At 37.6% G+C, this 18,024-nt stretch overlaps 1 protein-coding gene across 4 annotated transcripts in view; it reads left to right on the top strand.

Annotated features, from left to right (window-relative positions):
- Nucleotides 1–17,815, top strand: part of LOC124169637 (centrosomin-like) — a 105,867-nt gene extending 88,052 nt beyond the window's left edge. For all 4 annotated transcript variants that reach the window (XM_046548291.1, XM_046548292.1, XM_046548290.1 and 1 more), the window contains exons 10-17: nt 4,799–4,894; nt 5,837–6,049; nt 7,738–8,758; nt 10,950–11,113; nt 12,098–12,322; nt 13,275–13,562; nt 14,267–14,974; nt 16,811–17,815. In XM_046548291.1, the coding sequence (XP_046404247.1) occupies nt 4,799–4,894; nt 5,837–6,049; nt 7,738–8,758; nt 10,950–11,113; nt 12,098–12,322; nt 13,275–13,562; nt 14,267–14,974; nt 16,811–17,368 (3,273 nt within the window). In that variant the 3' untranslated portion in view covers nt 17,369–17,815. The remainder of the gene's footprint in view (nt 1–4,798; nt 4,895–5,836; nt 6,050–7,737; nt 8,759–10,949; nt 11,114–12,097; nt 12,323–13,274; nt 13,563–14,266; nt 14,975–16,810) is intronic.
- Nucleotides 17,816–18,024: the final 209 nt, after the last annotated feature.

Genomic DNA, 18,024 nt, shown 5'->3' with positions numbered 1-18,024 from the left:
TTTTTTGTGATGTCATACATTTTAATTTTTATTACTGAATGAGGTCCGTCCATTTAAAAATAAAAGTATTAATTGAAACATATGGTGCTTTGGCTAATGGTGCTTCCTTTATTTGTTTTTATCACATTTATTGTAAAACCGTATGCATATTTAGCTATTGCATGATACCAGTGATTTTAAGTAATTATGGGCACACAACGTGCCTATTATGTTTGTAATTTATTGCATTATGCCTATTGCTTATATGTTAACCTGCATTTGATACTTATCCTTAAAAGAATGCTGCTTTGTGTGGTGTTTTTTATTGCATGAAATACTGACTTGTATTCATGGATTATTTGGGAGCATGACAGCATATTTATTTATTCTGCAGCAGCTGATTTAGTATAACTTATATTTTTATTGTTTTATCATGCATGTGTTGAGTGAATGTTATATTTTTGTTACCTTAATATTGAATAAACACATTTGAAATTTTTATTTTTGTGGATCTAATTATCTCCCCTTTGTGTAGTCTCTCGCAGTAGAGAGGTTCATTTCTCTTTCTGGAAGCGAGTAATGTAATTGTTCTGTGGTTATCTTCAGTGCAGCTACACGCTCAAAGATAAAAAGTTAGGAAATTGTACAAATGAACTGTGTATGTTGGAGCAGTATTTGAAGAAATTTCTATGTAAGTGCTTGTTTGTGAAAAATTGTGAGTTATGTTTGTAAAAATATGAGTGGACTGATGTTGGGCACCATTTTGTAGTGACAGGTGTTTTTAAAATCTGATGCATGTGTGTTTTTTCAGTTATATCAGTATTACTGAAAAGCTGCTTTTTTCAACCAAACACTATATAAATGTGTCTCACATCTGAAATGGCCAATCAGCTATTTCATCTATCTGTAAATATTAATATAAACTGTTGTTAACATCTTACTCAGAACTGTGTTACATCTCGTGCTAGGGAATGTGAATATTACACTTAATTCATTTAGGAACTGGAACACTTCATTATCAGCAATTTTATTTGAAGCCTCACCTTTCCTGTAGGAATATTTACTTTGAGTAATCATTGGTCTCATTGTACTTCAATATTTCAAAATGTAGATTAAGAAGTTTTGTTGCCTGCTATATGCAAAAATCATTTATATTTAAGAAAAATGAAAATGGAGCTTGTGAACGGGCATTGAGCCATAATTTGAAGTTAGTTTATTAGGGCAAATTATAAGGAATTGTATGATAAAACAAAGTGGTTTGCGCCACATACTTTGTGAAAGAGTGAGAAAAACTTGAAGTCCCAAATTATTAAATATTAATGCATCTCACTAAGAAATTTTAATAAAATAAAATATAGTACGAATAAAATGTCCTTCCAACATTTTAATTTGTGCTACTCTGTCCTTAATACACTATTCTAGCCTGACTTGATATGTTATTATTCCATGGCTAGAGTATGATTGATTAAGTTTTAGGGCAAGAGTATTACAAAAATAATTTCTTTTTAAAAGTGAGGGGAGTGCTGGTGAGGTTAAATCACTTCAAAACCGCTTCTGTCATTCTTACAAAGACTTGGTTACTTTCTTGTAATACTGGAAAATCAATTCACCAAAATATGTAATTATTTTCACAATCCCTTTGTAAAATATATGTTTTCTTGGGCTCTTGATCATATGATGGTCAAAATATATGTAGAAGTCATAGTTCGTTCAGAAAGATTCAAATTCGCATCATATGTATAAACAAAACAAATTCAGTAGATGGAAGGGAAAGTTTCTCCTTAATGAAAGCCTCATTCAGCTACATATTTTTTCAAAGTTCGAACTTTAAAAAAATTGAAAAAGTGGGCACTTGATTTACATGAATTTCCAACATCATCAGAGTTCTGATTTAATGAACTTGTTCAGATGGAACCACTTACTATGGGAAGGAATTTTTCACAAGAGTGTAAGCAAAAACAAGTCATGTGAAGCCAAATTGAGGACGGGAAGAGTTGCTGAGAAGTGGTGATGTACGATGTACTCTAAGAACCACAACCACATTAAAAAAGAGAGCATCAAAATGTATTAAGTACCCACTTAACCAACGGATATTTGTATCAATTCTAATAAACTCCATGTAATTAGCAGTAGTTGTTGATGACCACATCTTTTGTAACCACAAGAACACAATATCTTTTGGATAATCTCTCACATTTAATATCGGCATTATCTGCAGTAAATATCTGTTAAGGTCTGCTGTTTGATGCTCTTTTTTTACTTGGCGTAGGCCATGTGATTTCTCTCCATCCTTCCACCTAACTGCTTCGGCACCTCTTGTAATTCATAAAACACCAATGTATGAAATTTGACAAATGCAAAGAATATGATGAAAATCAGCTTGGTCCCCAATTAAGTATGGAAAGTACACCACTCTGCCCATAGAATGGGATGATAAGCTGTGGTCCCCTTGGCACCTTTTGTTAACACGTTGCATACCGGGGTATTTAAATTCTGGGTGTTGAGATTGGAAATATGTGCCTATTAGGGCGTAATGCCTATGGTTTAAACATGGTTGAAAAGCTAATGTTTAGAATATGACTTTACCCAATGAACTTTGAAACACCTGATAAGCAATGAACAGTTAAGTTACACCATTTGTAAATTTAGAGCAGCTGTACTGATTTTAATAATTTTTGACTTATTATAATAAATTAAGAAAAACATTCAATAGATTTACAAATATAAGTATTACAATGGCTTATTAGAAAGACAATTTCTTTATTCAATCTACTTAGGGTAGATGCGACCAGGGGATTTTTTCGATGAATTTTTCGAATTTTGCATGTTTTAACTTTGAAAATTTTGACATTAGTCTTAACACGTTGCGTACCAGGGTATTTAAATTCCTAGGAATTCTGGGTGGAGGAGTTGAGATTGGAAATATGTGCCTATTAGGGTGTATTGCCTTTGGTTTAAACATGGTTAAAAAGCTAATGTTTAGAAAATAACTTTACCCAATCAAACATTATAATGCATCAATTCATTATGAATAACGAACAACAACTAAAACGTTCTAACGAATACGTATTGTATGCTTTAAAATTGTTTAGGTTGACGTGCCTAAATGACGAGAATCTTCGTCATCCGTCCGGAACGTTCGGGAAAAAAATGACGAGAATTCTCGCCATCCGTACGCAACGTGTTCAGAGCAGGCTATTGCTGATGTCAGGTTTCTCTACACTCTTCCTTCCCTACTCGTCCCTCATGCCACAAATGACCTTAGTTGTTGGTCACCTCATGATATCATGCCTACCAGAACCTCATGATGTCAGCAACTAATCTGCAAAAGGATTTAGGCAATTGATTATGTGCCCTGTTTGACTCAAGAAGTAGATGACAGAGAAATTGGAAAATACCAGTCTCTTTATTTTTATAATTCTGTCTTTATCCAGAGTAATAAAAATTGGGGACTAAGCTGATTTCCGTTATGTTCCCTACATTCGTAACATTACTTCCATGCTATGTTGTTTTTGAATCAAAAGAGGAGAGGAAGCAATTTAAAGGAAGGAGGAGAGGTATCAATTGGTCATCGCCAAGGTAAAAAAAGAGCATCAAAATTCAGAGTGGATAGTTGTCAGAGATCATCCAAAAGATATTGTAATCTTGTGATTACAAAAGATGTGGTTCTCAATGTCTACTGTTAATTGCATTGAGGTTATCAAAATAGGTTCGAATATCCGTTTTTTAAGTGGGTACTTAATGCATTTTGATGCTCATCTTTTAATATGGCGATGACTGAATGATGTCTCTTCCGTTAGAGGTACCTGGCTAGAAAGTTTCATGTTAGATTGCAGTCCTCAATTTTCAAGTCTACTTGAAAAAATGGAAACTTGGAGTTAGGTGTTTTCAGAAACGGGCCTTAATTCCCTCAGGTTCACAACTGGTGCTAGAAATTTTACTAATTGCTGTCTCTGGCAGACATCTTTGATAGTGATTGCTTTTGGACTTTAATGCCTTTTTTTTAAGAATGGATAATTATATAAGTGATTTAACTGAAAAAAATAAATGCTCAAAAATAATGCTTTGTGGCATTGGAGTCAAGAAAACACAGTAGTTGTTAAGCAGTTGGAAGTGAAGTTAATTTTACACACAAAGAAATATGTAGATATTTAAAAAATTTTGAAGAGACATTGAGAAATTATACTTCAAAGGAGCATTCATGTTTTACTGAGTCATCAAAGGATAACATGACATTCAAACCCGCATTTATAAATGATTTTCATGACAAAGGTAGTAGTATTTATGGTACCACCTCTTTAATGAGTCATGCATTGTGCATTCAGGGGACATAATGGAAATGTGTATGAGTTTAGGAAGTTATTCATAGCTGGGTGGAGTTAGGATAATAGATTTTGGTTTGTGGTTGGCAGCCTTAGGTGCTAGCCATTATACCACCAATTCATTATGATAATTTGGCATAGTGTATGGTGTCTGCTTGAAATTTGTCATAATTGAATCAAATGGGCTTAAAGATCGTGATACTGTTTGTAGAATTAATGCATGCAGTGAGAGCATAATATTTAGTGAATGGTATGAAAGTACTGTACTTGTGATTTTCATTATTTAGTAAATGGTCACTTACAAATCATATATGAATAGTGATTTTTTTGTGTAGCACACATTTTAAGTTAATATATCTTCCATTAATCCATATTAATAATTTGTGACAGTGGTTGATTCAAATGCTCTATCCTATCATGATTTTCATCACCAATTGCAGGGTATATTTACTACTTTGAAATTCTGCTAACTGGATATCGTTTTTTTGTCTTTGCAGCGATTGTGGGCAGAGCTGGATGATAAATCACAGAAATTGAAGCGTGTGACTGAAGAGAAAAATGCGATCGCTGAGGAATTCAACAAGAAAGTTGAGGTATGTCATCATATCTATGCACTTAAATTTGCAAATTGTAAAATGCAAAATTTTAGTGCATAAAAAATGAGAAAGCGATAAAACCCTCCTATTCAATTTGAAACAGCAGGTATATTTTGTGGTCCATGATTAATTAATTGGTTCTGAAGTCAACTTCATCCACTGCGGAAATGATTTAATTGGGATAAATTTTGATTGATGGATTCAGGTCTTAGTTGGTGGAAATGCTCAATGACCCTCTTAAATGCTCCCTGTGAAATGAAAGAACTTTGTTCTTTTTTGTAGTTTCTTTTTTTTAGTCACACATCATGTTTCACCTCTCTGAGGCATATGCTTCTTGTGAAATGCACTGGGGTATGGCCGGGAATATATAGGTGAAGGAATCTAAGAGAATAGGGAATATCTTAGTCCTTCAATTCCTTCGTCTATATATTCCTGCTATGCCCCAGTGGAGATGATTGTGTGTGAAAGTGGTGAAGCATTGCGTGGCTTCAAATGAAGCTAGTGGAAATTACTAAAGTTCCTTCATTCAATATGTATATGCAAATCATATGTCGAGAGTATGCATGTATCCCTCTTGCTTGATTGGTCTTTTCTTGTGACTGGTTTATCAATTATGCTATTTCCTCTAAATTTTCTGGGTTTATAAAGTAGACCCTTTATTTATTTTTTCCTCTGTCACAAATTTGATAATTTTACCTTGATATTTTCTTAAATGTAATTTTTTAATATCTGAATATTTTCACAAAGTTTTTTTTTCTATATACCTGAAAAATTCAAGATGACAGCATCATTTTCAGATGAATGACATGTCACCATAAAAGACAAAATATTACTATTTGATGGGGAATGATGCACCATCTTAAATAAACATTTACTTCATGGTATCCATATGTGTAGCAGCCTTTCCAACCACTATTTATTCCTGATTTGTCATTCCAGTCCTTAATGTCCATGCTAACGGAAAAAGAGAAAGGACTTGCGGTTCTTGAAGAGAGGAACAACTGCTTGATGCTACAACTTGCCGATAAAGATGAACGAGTGAAAACGCTTGAGTCTCAGGCACAGGCTGTTACAATGGAGTCATTGGCTAATCAAAGGAGACAAAGTCGAGTGTCTTCCATATCTGAATGGATATCCCAGCAGAAGATCCTGGTATGTGTTTATTTTGTTCCTCCTAAATATATTTCCATTGCTTTATGTTTCGTTTTCCTCAAGGCATGAGGTAACAGTGGGAAAGAAATGCAGTGGAACCTCGTCAAAGCGAGTAGGGGCTATTGCGAGACCCCCGCCATTACGAGAGATAGCCAATGCACCGTCAATTGACCCTATAATAAGCATGTAAAAAAATTCGTTCTTACGAGGCCCTTTTGGTGTTGGCACTCACCATAGCGAGAGTTTCGCTGGAGAGATCGCCGGAAAACGTTCACCAAGAGTCCCTTATCTCTGTAATGTCTTGCGATCAGTTAGAAATGAAGTTAACATGGAGTGCTCAGTCTCAAATTCATGTAGTAAACTGTCGTTTGACATAAATAAGTAGTTCATTTTGGTGAAAATATTGTGGCATTAACATTCGCGAATGCTTGATCTTCTTTTGTTCCTCGGGCGGCAGAAAGCAGACGGCAGCATACCCGCACGTCCGTGAGTTGTGTGAATAGAAAGCATTTGATGGCAGACGCCATGGCCAAAAAACAATGCTTTGCATGATTTTTATTCAGTGCGGCACTTATAAATTGTTTGAATAGGTAGTCGTTGCTTGAGTAAGGAAATTTAGTGATGCAAAAAAACATCGCCTTTCGTCTGGATTTATGCTTACGTTTATCGGATATAAATTTATCTGTCACCGCACCACTCCTGTTCCTGCGTAACTGTTCCCAACAGGTATATTGGCTATTATTTGCTCCACCTCTGGTAAAGCAACAATTCGCTATAGCGAGTGTTTATTGGAGCACCATGGGGTCTCGTTTTATCGAGGTTGCACTGTAGTAGACCTTTTACTCAGCATGATATACCTGTGGCTTAGTCCAGGTTGAGCTCTTTTATCACCTATCCAAACCAACCTTTGATTAAAGTACTTGGGTGCTAATGGGTTTTGCTTAGCAACTCATGCAACATACGTACAATGAACACAATTATGGACAGGATTTGAGGTCATAATTTTTGTTGCCATTGCTGGGAGTCAAAACCAGATCCCCCGTGTTAATAAGCTGGGATTTTTTTCCATCATCAGTGTATATTGAAGATCCATTGAGGGATAAATTCACGATTTTTTATTTTCATGAGCTATTTTGACCATGGAGATATCATTGAAGGAAGCAGTTGTGAATTTATCCATCCTAATAGATAAATTAGGGGAATTGGGTTGGTGTGGTGGCTATAGTGTTGACTTCCTACTCTATGTGCCCAGGTTCAACTCCTGGTAGTGGTGGATAGTTTTCATAGACCCTGTACTCTGTCCCTGCTCGAGTGCTTTGTGGAGAGCCCTTCAAGTACAACAGTTTATGTTGGATGGGATCTTAAACCATGTTCAACTTGACGCCTTTTGTTAAGAGCAGGCTTAAGCTGATGCTAGTCTTTTTCTCCACCCATCCTTACCAGCCTGTTTGTATGATGAAAATGACAAGCTGTTGGTTGCTTTCTTTAAATACCTACCTATTATATGCATGCAAATGAAAGTTGAAGCCAGAATTTGGGAGTTTGCAAAGAATTTTACTTGGAAGTAAAAACTTAACTATCAAAGCAACTTCCTTTTCGCTAATTTAGTTCTTTATTTGGCCCAAGAGACTGTCTTTTTAATCTTTACCCATTCCCTTGATCTCATATTTATGATTTATATCTTTCAGAACTCGAGTGCAATCAAGGAGGTTTTCTCAATTCGGCTGAGCTCTGCTTCAGAGGATCACTCTTTCTTGCACTCCCACATTCAGAAGCTTCAGAGGACCCTGAGGAACACGCCAGAGCGTGAAAGGGGTCCCAAGGGGCCGGCCGAGGAAGTGGAAGAGGCGAAACACGAAGCGGAGGAAGTGTGTGCCCTCCTCGGAGGCCATCTTTGGGAGTTGGCCGTCTTCCTGGAAGGTTTACTTGAAGAGACAAACCTTTCCCTCTCCGAATCGCACAAAACTTCCCTCAGGCGTGCGCTAGAATGGAGTCGAGAACTCTCCCTATCAGTCCTGTCCACGACCGGCCTGGCCGATCAGAGCGATAGGAACTGTACGAGAACCTCATTGGCCGTGTTGAGGGACTTCCCCTCTTTCTGTGCTTGCATCGAAGCCGCCGGCGAATCGCTCAAAGAGTCTTCCAAAAAGTGCGACGAGGAAACTGTCCATATCGAAGAAGTGATTGATTCCCCAAGTCAGGAAGTGGCAGAGCCCAAGAAAGACTCTGCTTCCGTGTGCTGCGCCGATACGTTTCCACCTTGCGCTGATGCGAATGTATCGGTGGAAAGTCTGCACTCGTCCGTGGAAGCCCTCCACAGTAGGGTGAGAGAACTGGAGAGGGAGGTCGGCGGTAAGACTGTCGATCTCAGAGAAGGGAGCAGTGAGATGGGCCGCGGTTGTAACAGTGGAGAGAGTGTTAAGACGGTCAAGGACGCTCGTCCTAACACGTTGAATTTGCCCGTGGTCAACGGGACTGTGTCGTTCATTGGTTCAAAGCAGGATGCGTGTGTTGATGGAAGTCTAGTGAATGGTATGATCGCCTCCCCATCTGAGTCTGAAGGCTGGTCGGAGCCCGACAGGTCTGTGTCTTTGGCCCGAATGGGATTAGAGGAACTGGCCCGAAGTGCAACATCAGTTACCGTCGCTTCGGCTGCTCAACAATCAACGGCCGAGTCAGGAGGCTCTGTAGTGGAAACGCGCACACCCAGTAAGTTAATCTGGACCCTATCATGCGGTAACATTCGGTAATTTTTGGATATGTTGCCAAATGGCTGTTATTTTCAAAGGGATGCATGAACCCTTTTCTAATGAAAGAGGTATTAGTGCTAGTTATGTAATATTAGTGCTGCAGGTATCTGGTTGGTGTGGTGGATAGTGAGTTGGTTTCACACCCAAAGGGCCCAGGTTCAAATCCTGGGGGTAGCAGATATTTTTCAGCCGCAGCCTGCTTGAGTGGTGTGTGGAGAGCACATCATGGACATAAGTTCAGCTCACCATTTGTCAGATTGGATGCTGGGCACGGTCCCCTTGGTGCCTTTAGTCAAGAGTAGGCTCATGCATACCTAGGGTTTCTTTTTACCCATCCCTTCTTACCCTCCCCCTGGTGCAAATGATTTATACTATTCAATTACCATGCCACATAAGCTGCACATTTTTCACTCCTGTTAGGTCAGGGCTTCTAGAAAATTTTTATTTTTTGCTAGCTGGCGAATGAAAGGAAACCATTTTAAAAGATGTCCCTCCCTGTAGATCATAGGACAATCCCTAGGCTATTGGGTGGGAATAATTCTGACACTTCCTTGCAGTACATGTCTCCACCTCAGTATTTGTTTCTTATGGCTTTATATAGATATGTGCGTACAAATATTTTTAATAATTGAATTTTACTCTCACCCAGCATATAGTAGAGTTACAAGGAAACAAATTTTATAGTTCCAATTGATACAACTATGTCTCAAGCTGGTGGTGTAACAATTATATTTAACTATGCAAACATTTTTACAGTGACAATTTATTATAGATTTTTAAAATTTTAAATACTTCTTATATCATCGAGTAAATCTAGTTCATTCGAGGAATAATGTGATGTTTACATTCTGCTACCTGGAGAACTATTACTGCTTACAGTTCAAATCAGAAATGTTAGCAGTTATTATTGTAACATTTTTAAATATATGTAAATGTTTGTCGTGATTATTGTAAGAATGCACTTGTAATTGTAACATAGAATTTTGTAGTATTTGTTTTTCGTTCTTCTTGTCCTATTTTACTTTGGTGAATTTGGGCTCATATTTAGCGCATATCATTATTAATTGCAATATAGAACCACAGAATTCAGTTTTAGGTATGCCCAAGGGTCCTAGAATCTAGGGATGGACGGATCCAGGATTTTTTTCGGATCCAGATTCGGATCGGATCCTAGATTTTCGGAGCGGGATCTTTCAGATCGAATATTTTCGGATCCAAATGCATTTTCCTGCAATTCCTGCCATTGCCATTGCCAATTATTCAAGTTTATTCTAGGTACGTAGAATCGAAGGAATGCATATTTAGATTTTCATACACATTTTAATATTTTTATAAATTAAAAATCATTTTGATAGGCTTTCAAGTTGTTTTTTTTAAACATATTTACATGTTCAGGACCTAAACTGTTACACTTGGGTTTGGAAATGAAAATATGAAAAATCTTCGGATAAACCACTGACCAGTAGCGTAGGACAAGAATCACATACGACAGCACATTCGAAGAGAGAGTCGGAACTCTTTCCACCCTCATGGGGCGTTGCATTCACTGAAGCTATTATTTAAAATTTCGGATCCAGATCCGGTGTCTTCCGCGGCTTTGGATCTGATGTATCCGATGAAGGGCAATATCCACGGATATTTGGATCGGAGGTATCCGATCCGACCATCCCTTAGATTAGATTAGATTGGATGATGGGGTGGGGGATCAGCTCCCAGGGCACTTAGACCTGTAGGTCCATTGTGCTAACCACCGATAATGGATCACCCATAGAGGCCTATGTCCTTAGCAAAGGATAAAAGGTCCCCAATGGGAAGATCTCTTACCTCCTTGGGCTCTATAAAAGGTGAGCCCAGGTGTCTTTATCGAGTCCTCATGATTGCGGGGCACTCGCATATTAGATGGGTGGTTGTTTCTTCTCCCATCTCACACCATCTGCACCTATCTGAGTCTGTTACCCCCAGCTGGTGCATATGTCTCATTACATGATAGTGGCCCGTAAGGAGGCCTACTACCGTTTGCAATTCACTTCTGTTCATAAGGAGAAGTCTTCTCTCGAGTGTAGGAGAGAGCTCTCCTATAAGGGTTTTTGCCTGACGCCGACCATCCCTACTAGAATCCTATCCATTAATTTTTGATTTCACTTCCTCAGGCAAGAGGAGTCATGGAGAAGTGAGGCGACTGCAAAACCGTCTTCGTGGTTTGGAGCAAGTGATTGAAGCACTGAGAGCAGAATTGAGGGTGTATCATTCTGTGGCCCCCGTCAATCACCTACCAGTGATTGAAGGTCTTCAAGAAACTCCTCGACAGACCAATGTACGTCTTAGCCTAATGAGAATTATCGTTTTGTGAGAATCTTTGTGATTTATTTACTTATGCTGTTATGCATGGGTTAATGTTCTATATTTTGCATTATTACCATGGAAGTTTAGCCTTTCAACACCTATGATGCTCATGAGGGCATTTTTACTTTGTTCTGTTCTACCCCAATAGTCAGATGCAAAAGTAAATTCTTCTGGCATTGCAATTCAATCTCTTTTAATTGTAGAACTATGTATTATAATGCCCTCACTCTTAATTTTAAAACCCTCTCAGTGCGAAGGGATGTTATAGTTTTTATGGCACTGCAATGATTGCATTTATTTTTCAGACTGCTTAATAGTTTTATATCATTATTAACAAGTTCAACTTCAATAATGTTGACAAAATTGCACATGGAAAGGTAATAAATATTGTCATAATGTTTTTTTAAGTTGCAACAATTTATTGTGCTCAGCATTTCTTGCTGGTATATCAGGGAGAAAGGTAGTACCTTAGAGGATTAAAGAAAATTTTTGAAACTTCTTTTGCATAAAGAAACATATCATGCGATGCTTAATATTAGAATTAAATAATGTAGTTCAAATCCAGATCCTATAGTTTAGAAGCAATCAATAAATAGTGAAATTTTGTATCTTAAATGAAAAAAATTGATTGATACAGGTTTAACATGTTGGAAATATTGAATATTCATGATTGAATAAGTAAACTGATTTCTACAGAATTATTTTAGACTTTCACAATATGTTTCACAACACAGATTATGGTACAGTTTGGTGAATCACATTGTGCAAGTCTGAAATAAATTTGTGAAAATTACAGAGTTTACTTATCCAATCATGAATATCTTAAAGGTCAAATCAATTCCTGCGGCTGTAAGTTTGTGAGAAGTTCTTTGTTTACCTGTGATGATTTTGGGAAAAAGACTTGTCTTTTAAAACGCGGCTTTATTAAATGTGATGAATGTTTCTTTGTGGTGAGGTTGCTTTGGAGTATGGTCAAGGTGACCAAGGAGGGCCCTGCACCAGGGATGCTGAAGTCAACACCACGATGGGAGTGCAGTCGGAGCCGGTTGACACTGGCAGTTTAGGACATCTCTTGGATGAGGTTAGGTGTCAGCGGGACAAGTTGGAGATTTCTTTGAAACAGAATGAGTTGATTGGGCAGCAGTTGGAAACAGTACTCTCTGGACTTAAAGGCCATCAGGTAAATAATTTGAGTTACTCTTGATCTGTGCAAATAATGTGCCAAAATTCTACAGAAGAAACATCAATTGCCTTGACCAGTATGCCTAACAATGAGTGGTTTATTGTTTATCTGTGGTTTACGATTTTTTTTCTTCCTTTTGATATTTTTCTAAGCACATTAATGAAGACACTATTGAATTATTATGACTTCGAGGTCATATTAATTCTAAAATGCTTCTATTTGTGAAAATACATGTTTGTCTACATATGGGTTGAGCGTGCCTGTTGCTCATGAGAATTAAGATTTATATTTATTGTCAAAATGTCCAAAAAAAGTGGTTAAAAAATAATCTATAAATGATATTTCATCATTTCCAATGTGATTCAAACAGCACTGTATTATTTCCGAAAGAGAATTAATGAATTTTTATTCTGTATGAAACTTGTGAAAGTGATGTCTCGGACAAATCAGGCACCCTACTTCATGGGACTTTTGACTTCATAGAACTTTATGATTCGAATAGGTTTTATTTTAGCTATTTTGGTTAGCGTTCCCTTTTCTCTAAACCGTACTTGGAGAGTTAATTGGGGAGTGGGTGCTTTCAGAATAGGTTGTACGTTTACTAAATGTTGTGATTTCTGGTACTGGTTTGGTGTATGAAAATCTTTGCTCTATCATATTTATTGCATTCACTGCTGGGCCTCAATGGAACTAATATTACATATCTGCTAGGCATTTTATGTAGTAACTACATAGTAGTATAGCAAGATGCTATATCGTGGCTCACTAAATAGCATTTGAAGTCAATTGAGACTCTACAGTGGTGAGTGGCAGGAAAAATATTATATTACATTTTTTATATGGTATCTAAGTTTACAGATGCTAGAAAAATTGATATATAATGTTTGCAATTGTTTGTATGTTAAATCAACTAGTATGTTGAGGTACATAATTTTCTTTTATCCCATAGGTGGAAGATGGCATGGCGAATCTTTGTCGCAAACTGAAGGATTCGATGGATCGTCTGGAAGAGGAGCGGGCTAGGTGTAGAGACTTACAATCACAGCTAATTGCTGCAAAGAGTTCATTACTGGCTCTTGAAACCAAGTTACAAGAATCAAAGGACGTGGAAGCAAAATTAAGGGAAACGCTCAAGGAGAAGGAGGCCCAGTTGCAGAGTCTGGCAAATGCTGGAACTGCTCAAGAGATCAACAAATGGGATGGTGTCAAGCTGTTCAATGGTGGACCTAAGAAAGAGGTGAGATATTATTAGATATTCCTTTTTTCCATTTTGTATTTGTTTATATATCCGAAAATCAGTAGTGTGAAATCAACAAAACAATTGAGTGGGTGAGAAGCCGAGGGGTACCAGTGATTTTGTTTTCTAAATAGAGTTAGGTATAGAAAACAAACGAGATGAATTAGGTGTTCAGTAGTGGATTTGGTTCTCCAATCGATGTCAGCACAGAACGGAGACTGACTCGTATCCCTTGGCTACCAAGTTTTTGTGTATTTACTCTAATGATTACCGTATCTCTCCGAATATAGTCCTCCCCCCTAATTTTGAGGCTTCAGTTTCGGGAAAAGTTTAAAAAAATGCGTTTGAATATAGTCCCCCCCTTTACTTTTACCACAGGCATTTTTGAAAAAAAAAGGGGAGACTATATTCAGACATATACGGTAACTTTACCTAACTCTGTTGAGAAAAAAATCACTTGTACCCCTTGGCTTCTCAACCCCTCAATTGTAGTTCATCCTATCAAAAGCATTCACTCACTATATGTGTAACTTACTCAATTTAAGGTTGAAAGTTTCAGGAATCTTGTCATAAATTTTAGCTTTTTGAGGTTGCAATTCATTAATTGTTGAAAAGTAGTGAAAAATTAGTCTCACTTGATGTTATTAATTTTGGTTAGATTACTGTTCACTTGAAATTTATTTTACACCTTTGTTTTATTTCAGGCTTATTCATGGAAAAAAGATAGTGGAAAGTACTTCTTTGAAGAGAAAGGTCGATGTGTGAAATCCGCCAACGTTTCACCAACAAAAAGTGATGTTGATTTTGGGAATATGGTCTTCAGGTCTTTTGATGCAGAATGTGTTTCACCACGTAGGAGTCCAAAGCTCAGGGAAGATGTTGGTTTTGAAAGCCAGAATTGGCACTATATGCCAAACGGATCATCAAAGTTCAGTCCTTATCCTGAAGGACATTCTACGAAAGTTTCTAAAGAACAGTCAGAAATGCAAAAATCCAATGTTTTGGCTGCTAAAATACCTGAGAACCGCATCAAATCCAGTGATATTTCTGTCCAGACTTCCAGGCTGTCGTTGGAGCAGACATTATCGGCTGAAATCACCATCAAAATGGAACGTGAGATGTCACAACTTTGTCAGTCGCTCAGAGAAGCCCAGGAGCGTATTTCTGTGGAAGAGTTACGTGCCAGGAAGGCAGAGGAAGAAGTTCAACATTGGATGAAGGTAGCTAAGGAGCAAGAAAGAATAGCAAAATTCCCTTCAGCTGTGGTTCATACATCAGAGGATCCAAGCGAAGGGTCTTCATCATCAGCACTCTCAGGCATTCTCACTGATTTGACACGGCAGCACAGTGAAATGTCTGACTATGTGTCAGATCAGACAGGAGGTGAAGATTCAGAGCCATCCTTGCCTCAGGTGATTATTAATTGCTGTTTTTTTTTAGAATTTCCTCCTCCTGACATGAATATTCTGTTCTTTCTATGTACAGGGTTCCCACTCAACCTTGAAAAACTTAAAACCGGGAATAAGCCGTGAAGTTCGTATAGCGTGAAAAAACCTGGTAAAGGCATGAATATCATCCTTAAGCCTTAAAAATCTCTCAATCTTGATTTTACGATCGTAGAACTACGATTGACCGATTAAAAGCAAAATGGATATTTTGATCATATTTCAAGGTCAGTCACGCGCAGACATGGCCACGGATTTATTTGGACCCGTCTATTGAAGCACAATTATTGGTCCGTGAGCCATGATGACAAAAATAAGACCATAAGCCTGTACCAAAGTCGGAAGACTGGTAACCAGTGTTCATTAACCCTTGCGAAAATTCAGACACTTCTTAACTTCCCTGGCACCCTGGTCCCTCTATTTTCCCACTCACAACCCTTAGCCGGAGCTGAATTATGCAAACGATATGTGACGTCAGGAGAGATAGCACTTGCATTGCTGTCTTTGCATTCACGGTGTCTGTCGCGTTTGTTAAATTTGTAGTTAACGTGCGGCCGATGATTGTTACTTGATCAATATTTCTACCTAAGATGGTTGATCTACAAACCGTGAATTTGAAGACATTTAGACCGTGAAAACGTGGAGAAAACCGTGAATTTTATAATTTAGATTGAGTGGGAACCTTGATGTACCATTATTTTATAGTGATATTGCTTTTCAGAAACCTCATGGTTTTTTCTTGATTTTTACTTTCAATTTTCTGCATTTAAGCTATTAAGCCATTCTCTTGCACATCTTGTATGCATGAATGTTTAGACGGTTTAAAAATACTTTGGAAATTTTTTTTTTTGAAATTTGTCGTTTCCTTCCGAACATTCCACTTTGCATCATAGTATGTTATGTTTTAGTAATCGTGGTATAACTAAACTTGTTGCTGCCCTCTACTTAAAATTTGTCAATAAGGTCATGAAACAATTTCATAAATATATGCATACTTCATGACAATTGACATTGTACTAGTCGCATGCACAGTAGGGTGGATCAAAAAAATCAATTTTTTTCAGTCATGTGGCACAGTGAAATCAAGTTGTGAAACTGATAAAGTATAAGGCAGGAAAAAATTGAGACCTCTAAGTGAACCTTTGATTCTTTCTCATCAGCCAAATAAGGGGAAGGGTCACAAATTTAATATTCCTTGGTCATTCCATTATAGATTTTGCCAAGTTGGTGTTCTTTAGGGCAAAACTTTTGTGCATTTTGACATATCTGCCATGGTAGAGCCACAGAGTGCCAAATTTGAGTGTGCGTTCACGAAGATATTCTATTCTAAGATGAATACTCAATGTACATTAATATTATTTTTCCCCACAATTTAATTCTTTGCTGATTTAAGAGATGGAGGAAATTGTGGTTGCAAGTTAAGTACACAGTCATTTCTCGCGTTCAAGTCCATTGGTTGTTCCAGCCAAGCTTTTCAATGAACGGGATAATTATTGCTTAAGCCATCATTTTCTCTATATCTCATGGTTATTTGAGGGACCTTTATGTTTACTATGTTCACTATCATAAACCACAAAATATGTTTAGTGACATGTGCGGATTGGCTGGTGCTTATTTCATGTGCATGTTCTGTGATGGAAATTGCGAGTGAAACAAATGATGGTGATCCGCATGGTTGCTATCTTCCCTGAAACTGATGACTTTACAGTGCCATCATTTGAGCTGTCGTTGCCACCATCCCTGAACTCGTACATGAAAAATGATGGTTTGATTCAGGCTTAAGATTTTATCTCTTATTTCCAGTCTCCATGCAAGAAGAGGGGCTCTCGTGGAAGACCTGAAAGCATTCCATTGGGGGTGTCAGGTTGTGGGACCTACCTTAGTCCACCAGCCGACATTCCACTGACTTCCCGTCAGGATGCCTTTTCCTCGCCTGATTTGGGAATCGAAAGTGATCCTGGTCGTTTCTCCAGCTTGGAAAATCCACCGAAGACCCCAGAAGAGATCAGACTCAGTGCAATTAGGTTTTCGGAAATGTATTCCTCAGGGAAAACTCTCCAGTTCTGTGAAAAGTCTGACGTCAGTGCCAAGTTGCAAGGGTCAAGGTTATTGTCTAGGTGTGGAAAGAGTGCTGATGACTTGGTTAGTGCTAGTTGTTTGAATGATCTCAGGTTAGAGAACGAACACTTGAAGCAGTGTTTAGCGGAGACGCGCAAAAACTTGGATTCCACCATGTCCAAGCTAGAAGCGGCCAACCGCCGCAAGCTCCACATTGAGAAGGCGATTTGCAGCCAGTTGCAGAAGACGCATCATATTCTCAGGAAGGCGAGAGTCAACTTGGGAGCTGAAATAAGAGAATGATGCATTAGGCTCACGTTCTCCGTCCTCTGGAAAATACGAATAGTATTTTTGTATCAATTCCACTTTTCCTTTAATTTACTTTTTCTTCTTTCCTGTTGAGGGAGTCCTCGTTTTTAATTCATAAGGAAGTACAAATGATTTTTGCCATGATGTACTCTTTTTTTTTTGGTGGCAGAAGTGGGTGTTTCATGCAAGTATTTTGAGTCACCGACCAATGGTGATGTGATATTAATTTTTTTAACTCTCAGTTTGTACATAGTTAGGTTTTTAATTAAGACGTAGGTCTTCAAGATTATTAGTATTTCTACAGTCAAGCTGTAACAAAAGATGATTTTTTTGGTTTCAAACATATTTCTCTGTCTTGTGAGAATATTGGTGCCTATTTTAGAAATGTATTCGTTGTGATGTCCCTTGATATTGTTGAAAAATATGATTTTTTAATATTTTTCAATGTGAAAAAAAATCTGTTGAAGAAAATAGATTTATTTTCAAAAAATGTATGTAAATATTACAGTGAAGAAATATTTTAACATTTCAGATTAGTTCTTTCATTTGTACCATGACTGAAATACCTATGTCCTCAGGCCTGATTAATTATTTGCCGTGCACATGAAGATATAGTGAAATGAATACATGGATAGCCCATTGGCCTCGAC

The sequence above is a fragment of the Ischnura elegans genome, chromosome 12 (assembly GCF_921293095.1).
Source record: "Ischnura elegans chromosome 12, ioIscEleg1.1, whole genome shotgun sequence".
NCBI lineage: Eukaryota > Metazoa > Arthropoda > Insecta > Odonata > Coenagrionidae > Ischnura > Ischnura elegans.
This window is presented reverse-complemented; position numbering and strand designations above follow the sequence as displayed.